General features: G+C 45.8%; 1 protein-coding gene across 2 annotated transcripts in view; it reads left to right on the top strand.

Annotated features, from left to right (window-relative positions):
- The window catches only part of LRP8 (LDL receptor related protein 8), a 311,838-nt gene extending 295,839 nt beyond the window's left edge, over nt 1-15,999 (top strand). For both annotated transcript variants that reach the window (XM_053247668.1, XM_053247667.1), the window contains 3 exons: nt 10,375-10,443; nt 10,630-10,802; nt 14,745-15,999. In XM_053247668.1, the coding sequence (XP_053103643.1) occupies nt 10,375-10,443; nt 10,630-10,802; nt 14,745-14,783 (281 nt within the window). In that variant the 3' untranslated portion in view covers nt 14,784-15,999. The remainder of the gene's footprint in view (nt 1-10,374; nt 10,444-10,629; nt 10,803-14,744) is intronic.
- The last annotated feature ends 607 nt before the right edge of the window (nt 16,000-16,606 follow it).

Below are 16,606 nucleotides of genomic sequence, written 5' to 3'. Positions count from 1 at the left end.
TTGCGAAGCCCTCACTCCGCAAACCCGGGCTTTAGGGAGGGCTACTTGGGCACGTTACCTGCTTGTAAGCCACCAGGCTTGCCTGCAAGCCCAGTGGTTTACATGATCAACAAAAATCGGGCTAGGCTCTCCTAGCCTGATTTTTGTTGATCGTGAGAATAGCCCCTACATGTGTGAACACTGTAAGATTTTTCCCTTAAGGGATGGAGCCACTCTGGGAAGAACAGAATGTCCCAAGTTCCCTCCCTGGCAGCATCTTCAAGATAAGGCTGACAGACTCCTGCCTGCAACTTTGGAGAAGCCACTGCCAGTCTGTGTAGACAATACTGGGCTAGATAGACCAATGGTCTGACTCAGTATATGGCAGCTTCCTGTGTTCCTATGCTCATTAATCCTTAACCACAGCAGCATACAAAACCCCCTGTTTCATCCTAATGGACAGTATCTCCCAGGTTCTCTTAGCCGCTACATGTCAACTAAAGCCAGGCCTATGGTCCCCGCTCCCCAATTACAGCAGACTGGGACTGAGAACCAAAGCACTGATCAAAATAATGCTGCTCTCCACACCTCCCACATTTTATTTATTTATTTATTTTATTGTTGAATTTCTATACCACCTTTCATTAAAAACAACCCCAAGGTGGTTTACAAAAGTTAAAAACATACAATAAAAATGACAATTAAAATATTAAGTTAAAAATATAAAACAAATCTAATTTTAAAACTATAAAATACAAGCATAAAAACACATAGACACAAGAATAAAAACACATAGAAGCAGCATAGAAATGGTCATGTAAAAGCCTGGGTAAAAAGCCAAGATTTAAGAAGCTTTCTAAAAACTGTGATGGAGTCTGAGGAGCGAATGGCCACTGGGAGAGCATTCCAAAGTCTGGGGGCAACAACAGAGAAGGCCCTGTCCCGAGTGCATGACAGACAAGCCTCCTTCATTGTATGCACCCGGAGCAGAGCCCCCTCAGATGACCTTGTCAAGCGGGCAGCAACCCTTGGGAGCAGGCAGTCCCTCAGATACCCCGGGCCCAAACCGTTAAGGGCTTTAAAGGTCAAAACCAGCAAAACCAGCACCTGGAAAACCAGAATTAGACCCGGAAACAAACTGGTAGCCAGTTCAGCTTTTTCAAAATGGGTGTGATGTGTTCCCACTGGGCAGCTCTGGACAAAACCCTAGCTGCCGTGTTTTGCACTAGCTGCAGTTTCCAGATATTTTTCAAGGGCAGCCCCACGTAGAGCGCGTTACAGTAATTCAGCCATGACGTGACTAAGGCATGGGTAACTGTGGCCAGATCTGCCTTCTCGAGAAAGAGACACAGCTGGCGCACTAGCCGAAGCGATGCAAAGGCACTCCTGGCCACCGCCTCCACCTGAGCTTCCAAAAGCAGAGCCGGGTCCAGTAGTACCCCCAAGCTGTGTACTTGCTCCTTCAAGGGGAGTGCAACCCCATCCAGAACCGGTAAAATCTCCTCATCCCGATTGGCTCTCCTACTGACCAACAGTACCTCCGTCTTGTCCGGATTCAATTTCAGTTTATTAGCCCACATCCAACCCATAACGGCCTCCAGCCCCCGATTCAGGACATCCACCGCTTCCCTAGGATCAGATGACAAGGAGAGATAGAGCTGAGTGTCATCCACATATTGCTGACAACTCAGTCCAAGTCCCCGGATGACCTCTCCCAACGGTTTCATGTAGATGTTAAACAGCATGGGAGACAAGACCGAACCCTGCGGGACCCCACAGGCCAGAGGCCACGGAGCCGAGCAATAGTCCCCCAGCACCACCCTCTGGACCCTCCCCGCAAGAAAGTACCGGAACCACTGCAACGCAGTACCTCCGATTCCCATACTCGAGAGGCGGCCCAGAAGGATACCATGGTCAATACCATGGTCAACCTCTCGATAGCCACCGAGAGGTCCAGCAGAACCAACAGGGACGCACTCCCCCATCTAGTTCCTGGCGTAGGTCATCCACTAGAGCGACCAAGGCAGTCTCAGTCCCATACCTGGGGCGGAAGCCAGATTGAAAAGGGTCCAGATAATCTGTATCACCCAAGACCCTCTGTAGCTGGGATGCCACCACACGCTCTATCACCTTGCCCAAGAAGGGCAGGTTAGAGACCGGTCTATAGTTGTCCAGGTTGGAGGGATCAAGGGAGGGCTTTTTTAGTAGTGGTCTTACCACCGCCTCCTTGAGGCATGGTGGCATCCTGCCCTCCCTTAATAAGGCATTAATATTCACCTCCAACCATCTACCTGTACCCTCCCTGGCAGCTTTTATTAGCCATGAAGGGCAACCATCAGGGCAACACATCACACCCATCTTTGACATACAGCTGCCACATGCCCAAAATTCAGATTCTGATAACACCTGGGCAGGGGTGGGCAGAATGTAGGGGCACATGCTGAACACCTCAAACCTAGTAACCACTCTTTCTGGGACCTCTTGCCCTTTACCTCTATTTACTTTAGTAGAGAAACAAGACTCCACATCCCATCTGAAAGACAGCTGCCTAACATCAAGAACTTGATCTTCCCCCAACACTTCCTAAATATCACACTCAGGGCAGAACCCCCACAATCACCCCCTTTTTCTTCATCATAAACCAAGGAAACTGGCACAAACTTTGTTCTTCCCCAAAGAGTTGAGCCGCAGCAATTTCTCTACTTCTCCTTATTCTTACATTCAGCTAGCAGATTCCCTCCTTGTCTCCACTGTGCTTGCGCAGTTTCCCCAACTGCCTTTTTCAGCCACTCTGCCAACTTCAACAGATGCACATCACCAATTTTCACATCCTTCCCCCACCGCATTAACCACTAATAAACAATTAACCACTGCTGCACCCCCTCCCTCTGGGCTCTCATTCTACCAGCCACCACCTCCACCACCTTTTTAGACAGAGTCCCTCCCTCACCCACCTCAACCCCATAGTCTGTAGTGATGTGCACGGTCCGGAGAAGTCCGGACCGGCACCGAAGGGGGGCCTTGTTTTTAGGGCGGGGAGGGCTTGCTTAGCCCTCCTGCCTCCTTGCCCCCGCCAGCGCCTGTATTTCCTAGTATAGGGGCGCTGGAAACCAGCCGCCCCCCCCCCCGCCGCCGCGGCGGCGAAAGAACTCCCCAAGCCAGCCCTCTCTCCCTCCCAGCTAGCTGGCCGCCCGCCCGCCCTCCCACCGGCTCGCTCACCGTTCACCGTATAGAAAACGAGAGGAGCTCCGGCACAGAGCTCCTCTCGTTTAGAAGGCCTCCCGCAGAATGGTGTTTTGCGCGCGCGCGCATGCGCGCACCGCAAAGCATGCCGTTCGCCGGAGGCCCGGTCTACCCAGCGATCGGAGGCCCGGTCTACCCGGCCCTTTCCCGGCGGGTAGACCGGGCCTCCGGCGAACGGTGTGCTTTGCGGCGCGCGCATGTGCGCGCGCGCAAAACACCATTCTGCGGGAGGCCTTCTAAACGAGAGGAGCTCTGTGCCGGAGCTCCTCTCGTTTTCTATACAGTGAACGGTGAGCGAGCCGGCGGGAGGGCGGGCGGGCGGCCAGCTAGCTGGGAGGGAGGGAGGGCTGGCTTGGGGAGTTCTTTCGCCGCGGCGGTGGGGGGGGGCAGCTGGTTTCCAGCACCCCTATACTAGGAAATACGGGCGCTGGCGGGGGCAAGGAGGCGGGAGGGCTAAGCAAGCCCTCCCGCCCTTAAGGGCATACCCCCCACCCGGACCCGGACCAGGCAGGGCCGGACCGGTCCGGCAGTTCGGCCATTCTTTGGAATGGCCGCCGGACCGGTTCGGGCACACCACTATTAGTCTGTCTGCTTCCCTTACTCCTCCCTGACACCACCATTCCAACATCTTCTTCACCATCCATTTTACCAACTCCCAGCTGCTCCTTGCCAATCTTCCAGAGTCCCCTCCGAGAGAATTCTTGCTTCAATGCCCAGTTGCAAACCTCCTCACTTCCTATCCCCTTCCTTCCACCTACTGTTCCCAACTTGGCATCCTCCACCCACCTCATATGTGTGAACACTACCATGCATACCCCTTTTCAAAACCATCCCTTCTTAAATCAACAGGTAAACTGAAAAGTATCCCTATCCTATAACAATTTGCAAAAATCCAGCTAAAACGGTGTGCTATAATGAAAGATGCAGCAGCTAGTGGAAAATACTGAGGCTGTAAACCTCCAAAGAAATGTTCTGTTGATATTTCTGTAACCATAAAAAATTCTATCCCTGCAAGACACAGAACCCAAAGGGCTGGGGTGACCCACTGTAGAGACACAAGCAACTCTAGTAAAAACAGATCTTGAAAAACAGATAAATAAATTTGGAAGGGACATATAATCTATGCTTTTATTTAGCTCCTTGGGAATTATGGTACCAAGTCTTAAAAGCCAAGCTGCTTCCTTTCTAAGAAGCTTCTTTTTAAATATCTCCTCTCTTTGGGCAACCTGGTCAAATAATGTTTGACCAAAGGTTCCATTTCTCTCTTTTGTTTTATATTGTTACTAGTGACTGTTAAGCCCGTTACATTAACGGGCGCTAGAAGAGTTGTGAACAGGGGAGCCGGCTGCGCGCCTGCGCCGGCTCAGTCCTCTCTCTGACTCGCTGGAGAAAGGACGTCCGTAGCAGCTCCTAGGCCGGTCAGGCGCATGTGGCCAGGCCTAATAGGAGCGGCTGTGCTGGGGGCTAAAGCGGCGGCGGAGGGCTCTTAAGCCCCCCTGCCGAGAATCAAGGGCGGCCCTCTGCTTAGAGGCCGTGGGTGCGGCCTCCCTCAGCGGCGCTGCGGACGCGGCATAATCGAGCGGCCGCTTCTGGGGGCTGTAATGGCGGCGGAGGGCTCTTAAGCCCTGCCGCCGGGGATCCAGGGCGGCGAGCGGCCTCCCCACCTCCGGAGTGGCTGCTCCGGGCGGCACCACAGATGCAGCCCAATCCGAGCGGCTGCTCTTGGGGGCTGTAGTGGCGGCGGAGGGCTCTTAAGCCCTGCCACCGGGGATCCGAGCAGCCTCCTCACCAGCGGAGCGGCGCACGCGCCACGCATGCGCAGAATACCTGCAAGAGACACGGACGCAGGTACCTTAGGGTTTTATTATATAGGATGGTGTTATCCAATCCTAACCTTCAATTTATGTTTTGTCATCCCCTCATACATTGGATCACATGGACATTTTATTACATAGATTAATCCTTAACTAGCTCATGTGGTGAATCCCACAACAGTATACTTTGAAAGTTGTTGAGTGTGCATATGGATGATACACATCCTCCTAGTAATTTTTAATTGGAATACAAATGTGAAAAGAGACTGCCAAAGACCAAGAAACAGAAGAAAGCAAAATGGATGTCAGAACAGACAATGGAAATTGCCCAGAAGAGGAGAGAAGCCAAAGTCAAGAAAGATAAAGACGGAACTTGATAATTAAGGAAGGAACTTAATAGGGAATTTCAGAAAGCTGTTAGAAGAGACAAGGAGCAGTACTAGAATGACATTTGTAAAGACCTTGAGGATGGAAATAGACACAGAAAAACAACGTAAGTTTTCCAAAAGATCTCTGAGCTCAGAAAGAGGTTCCAACATCGAATTGGTATGTTAAGGGATGCCAAAAGACAGATAGTAACTGATTCAGAGAAGATCAAAGAGAGATGGAAGGAGTATACTGAAAATCTCTACAGCAGGGACTTCAACATCCAAGATACTCTAGAAGATATTTCCTACTTGCAAGAACCTCTAATATGGGAAGATGAAGTTAGAGCAGCACTCCGGTCATTACCAAGTTGGAAGGCTACAGGAATTGATGGAATAGCTGCAGAAATATGGCAGGCAACAAAAAAAGAATTAGTCAAGGCTCTAACCAAACTATGCCAGCAAATCTGGAGAACAACACAGAGGCCAACTGATTGGAAGAGGTCAGTCTACATACCCATACCAAAGAAAGCAGACTTAACAGCTTGTGCAAACCATCACACAATATCCTTAATTTCACATGCTAGCAAAATAATGCTCAGGATCATCCAACGCAGATTAGAGCCCTACGTAGAAAGGGAATGCCGGATGTTCAAGCTGGTTTCAGAAAAGGCCGAGGAACAAGAGACATCATTGCTGATGAACGCTGGATAATTGAGAAAGCCAAAGAATACCAGAAAGAAATCAATATATGCTTTATTGACTACAGAAAAGCTTTCGGTTGCGTCACCCATGTCAAGTTGTGGAATATCCTTAGGAAAATGGGTGTCCAAGAACATCTCATTGTTCTCATGAAAAACTTACATCTACAAAGATTAGAATAGTTCGGAATATGGTTTTTCCTGTGACACTCTATGGACACAAGAGCTGGACTTTGAAGAAGCAAGATAGAAGAAGCATTAACGCTTTTGAATTTTGGTGCTGGAGAAGACCTTTGAAGATACCATGGACAGCCAGGAAAACAAACAAATGGATCAAAGAACAAATCAATCCTGAATTTTCACTCGAGGCACAAATAACAAAGCTCAAACTATCATACTTCAGAAACATTATACAAAGATGCAGTACCCTTGAGAAGTCCATAATGCTGGGGAAATTTGAAGGAAAGAGAAGAAGATGACCAGCAGCAAGGTGGATAGACTCAATTATGACAGCAATGAATGCACCACTGAGACCTTAAAAGCCAAGCTGAAGACAGATCATCCTGGAGAGAATCTATCTATGTGGTTGCTAAGAGTCAACACCAACTTGACGGCACTTAATCAATCAGTCAATCATGTTCATATGGGTTATATATTGTTTGTGTATTTAATTGTTTGAACTTTTAAGTTCTAAGATTAATTTACACAGTGTTTTAAAGAACATGCTGTTGACTCTTTATATATATTTTCTACATGCATATATGTGCAGAGGTTTTCTTATGTGTGTATTGTTATTGTTTATCTATGTTCCTTTAAAAAGATATCGAAATACGCTGGAATCAATCTTTTCTCCAGCAGCTGCTCTTGCGTTGTTACTGTCACATCCTATCTACACTTGGTGCTTATTAGAGATCTTATGGATGGTACAGACAGCTGGAAGTCTGTTTATACTGCTACCCTGAGGCTGTGTGATATCTGGGAATCAATAGCCCCAGTGGATTAAAGGCCTGATGTAAACAACATCCTGACTACCAATGATTGTGATGAAGAAATTTTTTAATGTTGGTGTTGACTTCTGTCATTCCAGAGATATAGTAGATGGATATAATCTGTTTTGTATGCAGTGAATAGCCTGCAGAGGTTCAGAGTACATCCATTCATTCATCGGAAACTGCCCACTTCTTGAGTCTCCTACATACAAGGAATGTGCTTCATTATTTAATGTGACTAAAAAAATGAGAATTAACCTATGTCAGCAAAATATCCATTTGTAAAGGTAGGAACACAGGAAGCTGCCATATACTGAGTCAGACCATTGGTCTATCTAGCTCAGTATTGTCTTAACAGACTGGCAGCGGCTTCTCCAAGGTTGCAGGCAGGAATCTCTCTCAGCCCTATCTTGGAGATGCCAGGGAGGGAACCTGGAAGCTTCCGCTCTTCCCAGAGCAGCTCCATCCCCTGACGGGAATATCTTCCAGTGCTCACACATCAAGTCTCCCATTCAAATGCAACCAGAGCGGACCCTGCTTAGCTAAAGGGACAAGTCATGCTTGCTACCACAGGACCAGCTCTCCTCCCTAAAGTGTGCTGTCGAGTCCATTTCGACTCCTGGTACCCATAGAGCCCTGTGGTTTTCTTTGGTAGAATACAGGAAGGGTTTACCAGTGCCTCTCCAATTGTACCAGCAGATTAATCCCAGATTGCTATAGCCAGAAGCATGACCTTATCACTAGGACTGCTGCATAACAATAGTCCTGTAGCATATCATTGGGCGGTATTAAAATATGTTAAATAAATAAATACAGGCAAAAGCTTCAGGTTCCAAACCAGGCTGCTAAACAATTTCTTTCACTAACGTCAGAGTTCCTTCTGAAACAAATACAGAAGAAACTCAACATTTAAGTATACCAATCTGAGTATTACACAGCGTCATTCCTTATTTCTGTTTCTCTATTAGCTGGAAAGCAATTGTAGATTTAATCCCTCCAGTCACCCAACCATGACAATATACATGTTGCTTTATCCTTTTTTATGCAGAAGTGAGTGTCCTGATCAGTGCAGACCAGAACCAAAGTCTTCACCAGAGCACTAGGAATAAATACTGAAATTCATTCCTTACCTCTGTTACGTGCAGATAGATTTTCTGCCTCAAGCCAAAACAATGAAGTTGTGTGCCTGTTAGAACACTGGGAGCAGTAGTAGCTCTTATTAGCAGGCAGGTGTCTTTTACTGAGAGCCTTATGTACCACTGGGGTTCACTTCAGAGGATAATGTGCTTTTTAAAGTTCTTTCCCATACACAGACTGAGACATCAGAGGTTTATTGTTTTGAATTTATTTGACACTTTTAAAGTGTGAAAAATGTTTTACAGTCCAGAGTTTAGTAGCCAGTGTTTTACAGTCTTCACAGTTTTGTGAGAATGAGTTGCAAGGAAAATAAAAACTGTAACTAGAAGGAGAGCCATACATGACAGACAATAAGGCTATGCACATGACTGTGTCAGCGGGTGGGAAGGCAGGGTCACACTCACCTCACCTCCCGCACCCCCTGACGATCATGGACATGTTGCTGGGAGTGCGGCTCATGCTCCCAGACGATCCGCACTGCTCCAAGCCTCCGGATATCCCACAATGCACCACACGACGAGCCCAGTGCATTGGAGGGGATACCCTTGTGAGATGGGCACTCTAGGCACTCGTCTCTGTGTATGCTCGGGCTGCATGCAGCCTGAACATACACATGACCCCAGTGCCAGGGTCAAAATCAGGCTAGCCACGAAGGCAGCACCAGGATCAAGCCCAATCCCGACAGTGCATACAGACAGCCAAACCCAGGCTAGGCTGCCCTAGCCTGGGTTTAGCTGCTTGTGTGCATAGCCTTAATGTTGAATCAGATGAATGAGCAGCAACACGAGAATTCCTGTGCCTTGCAAAAGCTTAAGAACATCAGCAGATGGCACTGTGTCCGAAGCTTTCACTTGCATAAAGAAGCAAATGCCTGGCAGTGGCATCTCATTCTTGAGATGGGGCTGCCTTTTGTCTTTTTCATTCGGTTCTCAGAGTTAGTTCACATAGGAACAATGTCAGGTGTACACCTGTGCAAATTATCATATGTGAAAACACACAAGTGTCTATTGCCATGGGCTGCCAAACACATGTGATTGTGATGATGATGATGATTTATTTTTTATTACATTTATATCCCGCTCTTCCTCCAAGGAGCCCAGAGCGGTGTACTACATACTTTAGTTTCTCTTTCACAACAACCCTGTGAAGTAGGTTAGGCTGAGAGAGAAGTGACTGGCCCAGAGTCACCCAGCAAGTATTATGGCTGAATGGGGATTTGAACTTGGGTCTCCCCAGTCTGAGTCCAGTACTCTAACCCCTACACCAACCCTACATTTGTGCAGTTCTCATATATGATGACATACAAGTGTAGCGGTTTCCTTTCAACATGGGGTTTACCAGTCCACACAAAAGCCTCTACAGTTGATCAAACACTGGCACTTGCTGAGAGGCCTCTGCCATACGGAGGCCATTTAAATCAGAAAGGCCTACAGATTCTGGTTGTATCTTTCCCCCACTCCGCCTCCTCAAATCTGGATGGAATCCAGAAATCGAGTATCCAAATAGTATTTATGGATTTATCCACATAATTCTTTTCCTTGGTTTTGCTCATTTCTAGATTCTGAGACTTGCACCAAGCAGATTATAATATCCAGAGCTGTGTTTACTCTGTGCTTTAGAAAAAAATAATTGTGTCCCCTTCCCCACCCCCATTAAAAAAAAAAAGCTGGCTGATATTGCAAGTTATAAAGCTCTACTGCATTCTGCTAACACAACTGTGATGACTGCAGGGGGGGATAGGCAGTTTACAATGATCTCTTCTTCCCCTGGAAGTGCTTTGTGCTATGTGAAAATATGTCCCTTATATTTTGATTGCACAGCCCTCAGGGACACATTTTCACATGGCACAGAACACTTGTAGAGAACGTGGAGGTCGTCAAAAATATCTCCTCCTGCATGAGTTCCTGCACTGTATTTGTTTATTTATTTGTCACATTTATATACCACCCTATATAAAATCTCAGGGCAGTTTACAAACAGGTTTGCCTGAAAGTCATCTGTTGCAGCAGCACTTTCTTCCTTCGTACCAGTGCTTTGTAACTCAGGATGTCAGCTGATGAATTGTATAGACTGCAGTGGTGCTTCTGCTAATGCAGTTCATGTGTGGCTCTTTGGCGGAATCTAAGTCGCTTTTCTGTGGTTGCAGATACTAATGATGGACAAGGTTTTGGATCAACTGTGATGGCAGCCATTATTGGAATTGTTGTTCCTGTAGGTAAGCCTGTTTTTGTTACTTAGAGGGTGCATTTTCTAGTTCACCTTAATTCTGCCAGCCTGACCAGGCGTTAAGAATCCAGACCAGAGACCTGCATGGGGAGTCAGCTGAGAACTATAACCCTCCCTGAAGCAACTTGACATTTTTATTTCCTTCTCTTCTCGTCTTCTTTCCCCTGCCCCCCAGTGGTAATTAGCTTGCTGTGCATGGGAGGATACCTCATCTGGAGAAACTGGAAACGGAAAAATACAAAAAGCATGAACTTTGATAATCCTGTGTACAGGAAAACTACGGAAGAGGAAGATGAAGATGAAATCCATATTGGGAGAACAGCACAGATTGGGCATGTGTACCCAGCAGTAAGTATCCAATTTATCTTTCTGACTAGTTTTTCAGAATTGACCTACATGAGTTTTACTTACAGTAGGTGTACACACACAACACACATACACACATCATCATCATCGTCATCATCATCTCCCTCCCAAAGGGTTTCAGTGTACATCATATGCCGTATTTGCATGTATGCGGAACCCCCCACCCCCATCCTGGCATGGTTACCTGTCTGCATTCAGACATAACCGCCAAGACCTGAACTGCAGTCAGGGAGACTGCCGAGAGGAGGGGCAACTGGGTGTGTGGGCTTCCTTCTGGAATGAAGGCCAACCCCTGCAGCCAATCACAGCTGAAATGAGGGAGTAACTCCTTGGTGCAACGTTTGGGTTTAACAACCCTCAAAAGAAACTTCAGGTAGGAGCAGCGAAACTTCCTACAAACCTAAGATTAAAATTGGAGTTTGGGGATGGAAACCTGGGGTCACTTTTGTGTCCGAACTGTGGTTGCACGCATTCAGATATAACAAGAAATGCAACCTCAGGTTCCTTCAGCTTTGGTTTCTCATTACATGTGATTGGGGCCATAGTCTTTAACTAATTCAGCCTCACAAAATGGATGAAGGAGATGCATGTTGGTAGGAGAGTCAGCTACCAAAGAAAAACTGCACAGCCAATGGCCATTCTGTGGTCACCTGTAGTGACCTGTTTAGGCTAACAGGCATATCAAGAACAGTGAAGCCCTGGTCCAAGTGAACTGTTACAACCAGATGTGTGCATGATCATATCCAGTCCCTGAAATGTGCCATGCAGATATGCAATCCTAAATATAGAAATGCTCCCTTGAACATGATAGGAATTACTTTCAAATATAAATGTTTAGAATTTGGTGTCTTCAAGGAATAGTAGACCAGGAACAAGCAAGTATAGATAGAGCTCCTGCACTTATCATAGGAGATTGAGAGTCAGCTGTTCCCCAGCAACTAGATGCTAAGACTTTAGTGTGTAGCTTTATGGACCTGGCAAGGCCCTTGAGCAGTCCCACTCAGGTCCCTTCTGTATGCAAAGAATTGGCATACATGAGGATGTCAGAATCTTATTCAGGATATATTACAACTGTTACTACTACTATTATTATTTAGAATATTTATATACTACTTTTCAAAAAAAGAGTACATCACAAAAATGGTTCCTGCCTTCAGAGGGCTCACAATCTAAAAAGGATACAACTGAGACACCAGTTGCTATCCCCCTGCTAAATATAAGAGAACCATCATTTAAAAGTGCTCCTTTTTCCAGTTAGCAATGCAATTCACTAACCATTTGGGCTAATCTAGATCAATTGGCTTCACTAGGACTAATCTGTTTTATGGCTTATTGATTGAGACTCTGACCTAAGGGATAGTTAAGGCAAATGCCAGAAAACAAGACCCTGATTCAGACACTGCATTGTATGTACCATGCACATTTTACACAAGTATAACAACTGTACTTGCATTCATTTTAAGAATGAACCTGAGTACAGGTCCCCTCAAATGCAGGGTTCAGATATAAAGTGGGCTGACATACATGCATTGAGCCTAATGTGTACATGCATCCAGACAGGGGCGCAGCAAGTTTGGATTGGGCCCAGAGACGAGATTTTAAAATTCACCACCACCACCAATGTCCAGGGCCTCCGCACACCTCATGTCCCCAAGGATTTAAGTCTGATATTTCAAAATAAGTATGCTGCCTGGAAATACATTTCACTGAATACACACATGCACACTTCACAATTTATAGTGATATACATTGAATACTATATTTGTGCTACTTTTAATGCCTAGAACACACTAGAAACACTAATTATTATAATAGGCTCCTTGCTGCAGATTAGCAAAGGAGACTTTCAGCCATGCAATGTGAGCCTATGTGTGTTTTCTCAGAATTCTGAACAAATTCAGTTGATTCCAGGAGGTTTTTCACACGGGGCATTCCTCTGGAATGGAGGTGCTGCATTCACATGTTGGCCAGATTTACCCTGAAGTCCCTGCGAGTTATTGAGGAGCAGTTCACATGCAATTCAGGTTTTTCACTGCTCGTTAGAGTGTAGCCTGATTTATATCTGGAGTAAAAAACAACAACACTATTTTGCGTTGGTTCTTTGGGACAACTTCAATTTTGCAGTAAAGCCTTCCAATAAACTTGCAGTAAAGCCAGCTGTGTGTAAAAGTCCCAGGTAAGTGTGTGGAGAATTGCAGCCTCCAGCAGCAAATCTAACCACATTTAGCTGGAAGTACATTTCATTGAAACCTAAAGGACTTACTAGCAAGGAAAGCATGTCTACTTAAAAATAAACTCAGTTGCATTCAACTGTCTGAGATGCACATGCTCATGGATATAAACTAAACCAAACTAATTTGTACTCCCAGCATATTTTGCTCCCTATAGGAGACCAGTAAGTCCCACTGAAACAAGTAAGATAGGTGGGGAGAAATAGAGAAAAGAGCAACAATTAGCACCATTCCTCAGGAGAAAGGGGGGTGGGGAGAATGAGGAATCTGCCTCTTCTTGGTAAAATTTTAAGATAGATGAGACATGCCAGGGCTCAAGGAGCTCCTGAAGTTACGCCCTCATCTGTCCTAAAAGTCATTCTCTCTGCTCCCCAGTGTGGAAGTAGGGCTGGTTGTGGTCTCTCACTGTACTGAGATAAAAACCACTCTCTGCAGGGGCTCAGAAACAGGGTCATCCCTAGTGGGGTGCAGGGCTGGGGGGGGGGGAATCAGCATGTGCAGGGCCTCCTTAACATTTCATATCATTACAGAGTCATACTGACTGATTACATACAGTGTAAATAGTGTGAGAGAGGTTTTTGGACATGTCCAACCGGCTTAGCATTTCTAAAGAAAAATAAAAGCACAACACATACTTCACAGTTCTCACTCAGACCTTCTGGGTTGCAGAACAACTTGAACATAAGTGCATTTATGAATGAATGAATGAATCAATATAAATATAATATTGTTTGTTCAAGAGTTTTTGTAATTTCCTGCCATAAAACAAGCCACTTATAGGACTTTTTAGATAGTTTTTTAAAATGCCAGCAAATTTTCCAATCTGTTTCAAATTAAATTTTCAGAGACTTCTCAGTCTCTCCACCCCCCCCACCCCATATCAAAGCATTACAGCAAGCAAGCAGATCCCTATATATGGGGCAGGGGGTGTAACCACAAAAAGGACATTCTACATAAAAAACCACATTCTACCTCCATACTGGCAAAGGCTGGGCTGGCTGGCCTGGGCAGAGGGTATGCAGAGACCTCTGCCTGCCCCTTTCCTTCCTTCCTTGCTGCCTGCTGGCCTACTCGAATTCAGGCTTCAGGGAGGCCCGCATGGAGGCTTCTCTGGAAGCCCCGCCCACCCACTGATCAGCTGAGAGGCAGGGAGAGAAGGAGCTCTAGCAGCTTGCAGGCTGCTTCGATTGCAGGCCAGGAGGGCAAGCAGGAGAGAGGGCAAACAGGGCAAAGGGGACTGGCTGAGTGAGGGGCCTTGGGGCTGGGCGGGTGGGCAATGGGGAGTCATGTGACATGTCTCAGGGGGGCCCTCTAGGCAGTGGGGCCCCCAGACGACTGCCTCCCCTTGCCTGATCGTAGTGATGCCCCTGCATCCAGATCTATATACATATTGTACACATGTTGAACATTAAAATGAACAGGGCTAAGAGAATGCAACCTTTAGCTATTCCTGCCCCAAACAGCTAGCAATTTCTCTTCACCTAAACACAGGAGCAGTGTGTGGGATACTGTATTTCTATTTAGCAATCCATTAATTAGACAATATATCTGTCGTGAGAGTGGGGAAGAGGGGGAAGAAAAATATATATAAGCCAGTTCTCAACATTCTGTTCCCATTGTCCCACTATCCCTCTAGCCCTGTTCACACTGCAGCTTTGGAACATTTACACATTTTTCTCTCCTTTCTCAACAGCGTGTAGCATTAAGTCTAGAAGATGATGGCTTGCCATGAAGACTGCACCGACCCCAACCCCACAGCTGGTGGATCAACCGATATGCACTGAACACATTTGCTGTGGATCATGGAATCCACCTTCTTTTGTCTCCTTCTCCCCCTCCCCTTTAATTATTATTTATGTTGCAGAAGGGTAACCACAAAGTTGTGATGAACTGCCAGCATCCAAAGGATGTGAGAGTTTTGTATGTATAATCTTTTATACGCCTTTTAACTTCTTGCACTATCCATCTGAAATAGTGAGGAGGCTGCTCTGCTGCTGAGCTACTAACTCGGTGAATACAACCAGCCAGACCCAAGGGTCAGTAGCTTATATGTCATTTTTAAAATAAAAAAAGAACTATATTTATAGACGTTTTGTAAATAGGTCAAACATACTTTGTGGCTATCCATCAACATAAGAAAAAAGAGAGAGAGGTCTATACAAGCTGATTAGGATATTTATTAACAAATTCTGGATATAAAATTTGTTCTGTACATAGAGGGTGAGAGTATTTATTTTTTGTATATTTGGCTCGCTGTGCATAGATTATCTGTGTATATATCTATCAAGACTGGATAGGTATATAGACACACATATATATATATATATATAAATACATATATATATAATACATATATATAAATGAATGAATATATTTTAGAAAGACTAGCCCAACTCTATGGGAAGTAGGGTAACTGAATTCTTAAGGGATATTTTGCAGAAAATTTGCTTTGAAGTATAATGCCACTGAGTAAGAATTATAGCTGTTATAGTAGGGTAGTCAATAACTGTCAAAGAAACAAAGCGCCCATATTAAACCAAATGATGATCTGGCAGATGAATCAGCTCATGGCTGAAATATTAATTCACAATTGCCCCACTCTAGCTTATGTTTTGCATATACGGGAGAAATTATCATGCACACATTGAGTTTTTACAGTGGGGATTTGCCATTCAGTTCAGTGGAGAGGTCAGTTTTGCATACTAAGCTGTATTGACAGAGGTGAACAGAATAAAGTGAAAGGGAAGCCAAACAGCTCAATGGGAACATCAGGGCAAACACAGAATTCTAGACTGGAGTCAATGCCTGCATCTTCCAAGCCATTGGCATGTTGAGATACAAATTAGCAAGCTCAGGTTGCTATATTCATACCTTCCAAGATTCAGTATTACTAGATTAAGAAGCTCTTCTCACGATCAGTGATCAGTGACCATTAAGAGCTTAAGTCGGGTCTGTGGGGAGAGCGGGCTTAGCCCGCTCTCCCCACAGACGATCGAGCCTGAAACCCTGGGCAGCCGGATCGGTCATCCACACTACTGGCTCCATCATGGAGCCAGCAGGGGCCGTGGGGATCGGGGTTCCAGGATGCCCCACGTGGGTGTGCAGGACATTCTGGAGAGACCCCCGAGCCTGGGAGGCTGCTTGGTCAGGGGTCTACTCGTGTGTCCACATGCACCTCTGCAACACACGAGCAAAAATATTATGTTAACGGAGCGTTCACTCCATTAACCTCGTCTTAGGGGAGGGGTATTTAGGGTGGTTAGCTGCCGGGATCCGCAGAGCTCCCATTGCAGCACACAATCACCCAAACCCTTAGCCCACTTTGGGGCAATCATGAGAATCGCCTCCTTGTGTGGCTTCCTTCTGAATAAACATGTTTAGGATCAGGCTGGTAGTCTTTGGGGGACATTCAGCTTAAAAGCTGTATAAGTCAGTCTGTTCCATCTTGTGTTAAAAAACAACTATTTCATCAAAGGAAACATTTACAAGCTTCAAACTCATTCTCTCCTAGACTTTTCAAGTAATTAAGAGCTGTGTACAAGTAATGCTTCTGAG

Source organism: Hemicordylus capensis, chromosome 4 (genome assembly GCF_027244095.1).
Source record: "Hemicordylus capensis ecotype Gifberg chromosome 4, rHemCap1.1.pri, whole genome shotgun sequence".
NCBI classification, from domain to species: Eukaryota; Metazoa; Chordata; class Lepidosauria; order Squamata; family Cordylidae; genus Hemicordylus; species Hemicordylus capensis.
Note: the sequence above shows the minus strand (reverse complement) of the source record. Positions and strands in the feature narration are given on the sequence as shown.